The sequence below is a fragment of the Alligator sinensis genome, unplaced genomic scaffold, assembly GCF_000455745.1.
Source record: "Alligator sinensis unplaced genomic scaffold, ASM45574v1 scaffold1302_1, whole genome shotgun sequence".
Lineage (NCBI taxonomy): Eukaryota > Metazoa > Chordata > Crocodylia > Alligatoridae > Alligator > Alligator sinensis.
The window spans coordinates 645,033-646,370 of record NW_005842612.1 but is presented as its reverse complement, the minus strand read 5'-3'; the positions used below and the strand labels follow the sequence as shown (position 1 = coordinate 646,370).

Here is a 1,338-nt window from a genome sequence, read left to right as displayed (position 1 = left end):
GGGGGGGGGCATGGGGATCCCCCAGAGCTGGCTACAGTCTGCTGTACCTGGCCCCTGGTGCCCCCCAGAGCCAGCTGCATGTTATATCCAGCCCCCAGCACCCCCCAGGGCTGGCCACAGCCTGCTATACCTAGCTCTCAGCTCCCTAGAGCCAGCTGCGTGTTATAGTCCGCACCCCTCCAGAGCCAGCTGTAACATGTTATATTCAGTCACCGGTGCCCATCCCAGAGCTGGCTCCAACCTATTCTACCCAGCCCCTGCCCCTGGTGCCCCCCCAGAGCCAGCCGCAGCTTGTTATCCCCAGCCACTGGTGCCCAACCCAGAGCTGGCTGCAGCTCGTTCTACTCAGCCCCTGCCCCTGGTGCCCCCCCAGAGCCAGCTGCCTGTTATACCCAGTCACCAGTGCCCATCCTGGAGCTGGCTGCAGCCTGTTCTACCCCGCCTGTGGTGCCCTCCAGAGCCAGCCGCAGCCTGTTATATCCAGCCCACGTGTCTTCTCTGTCTCCCATCTGGGCTCAACACAGCCCCTTCCCCTGGGGAGAAAGGGTGGGGGGGCAGGAGGGAGTTTCAGCTGCTTCTCTGCCCTGCTAGGACACACGGCGACCTGGTGAGTGGGCTCTACCACCAGATCCTGCTGTCGCTGCAGAAGGTGCTGGCTGACCCTGTGCGCCCGCTCTGCTCCCACTATGGAGCTGTCGTGGGGCTGCACGCACTGGGCTGGAAGGTGAGGGGCTGGGGGGGACCCTGAGGCCACCCCCTGCCACTGGGTCCCTGCGAGGTGTACCCAGCCTCTCCCGGCGTCCACTTCCGCAGGCGGTGGAGCGGGTGCTGTACCCCCATCTCTCCACCTACTGGGCCAACCTCCAAGCCGTGCTGGATGACTACTCAGTCTCCAACGCCCAGGTGAAGGCTGACGGGCACAAGGTCTATGGTGCCATCCTGGTGAGTTGCTTCTCCCCGCACCCCAGCTGGGAGGAGACTCAGGGAAGAGGTCCAGGGGGGAGGGCAGGGCAGGCTGGGCCCAGTCCCCCAGCTCGGAGGAGGTACCATAACCCCCAGGAGCATGAGGAAGAGGGCCCAGGGGAGATGGAAGAGCTCAGCGCCCCCCGGGAGGAGGGCCTGGCTGCCCCTGCCCGCTCTCCCAGCGCTTCCCTCTTGCAGGTGGCCGTGGAGCGTCTGCTCAAGATGAAAGCGCAGGCGGCCTCAGCCCAGCCCCCGACCGAGGGCTCCCGGCCCCGGCCCGATGCCTCGCCCTGTCCCAGCCCTGGCCAGGACCCCCCCACGGAGCCTGGCTTCGGCATCGCCACCCACCTGCTGCAGCTGGGGGGGCCCCCAAAC

The 1,338-nt window shown here is 66.7% G+C and overlaps 1 protein-coding gene across 1 annotated transcript in view; it reads left to right on the top strand.

Annotated features, from left to right (window-relative positions):
* The window catches only part of TAF6L (TATA-box binding protein associated factor 6 like), a gene marked incomplete at its 5' end in the record, with an annotated part of 3,285 nt that overhangs the window by 1,329 nt on the left and 618 nt on the right, over positions 1 to 1,338 (top strand). Inside the window, 3 exons of the mRNA XM_025214939.1 lie at positions 26 to 724; positions 814 to 942; positions 1,162 to 1,337. Of these exons, the coding sequence (XP_025070724.1) occupies positions 26 to 724; positions 814 to 942; positions 1,162 to 1,337 (1,004 nt within the window). The remainder of the gene's footprint in view (positions 1 to 25; positions 725 to 813; positions 943 to 1,161; position 1,338) is intronic.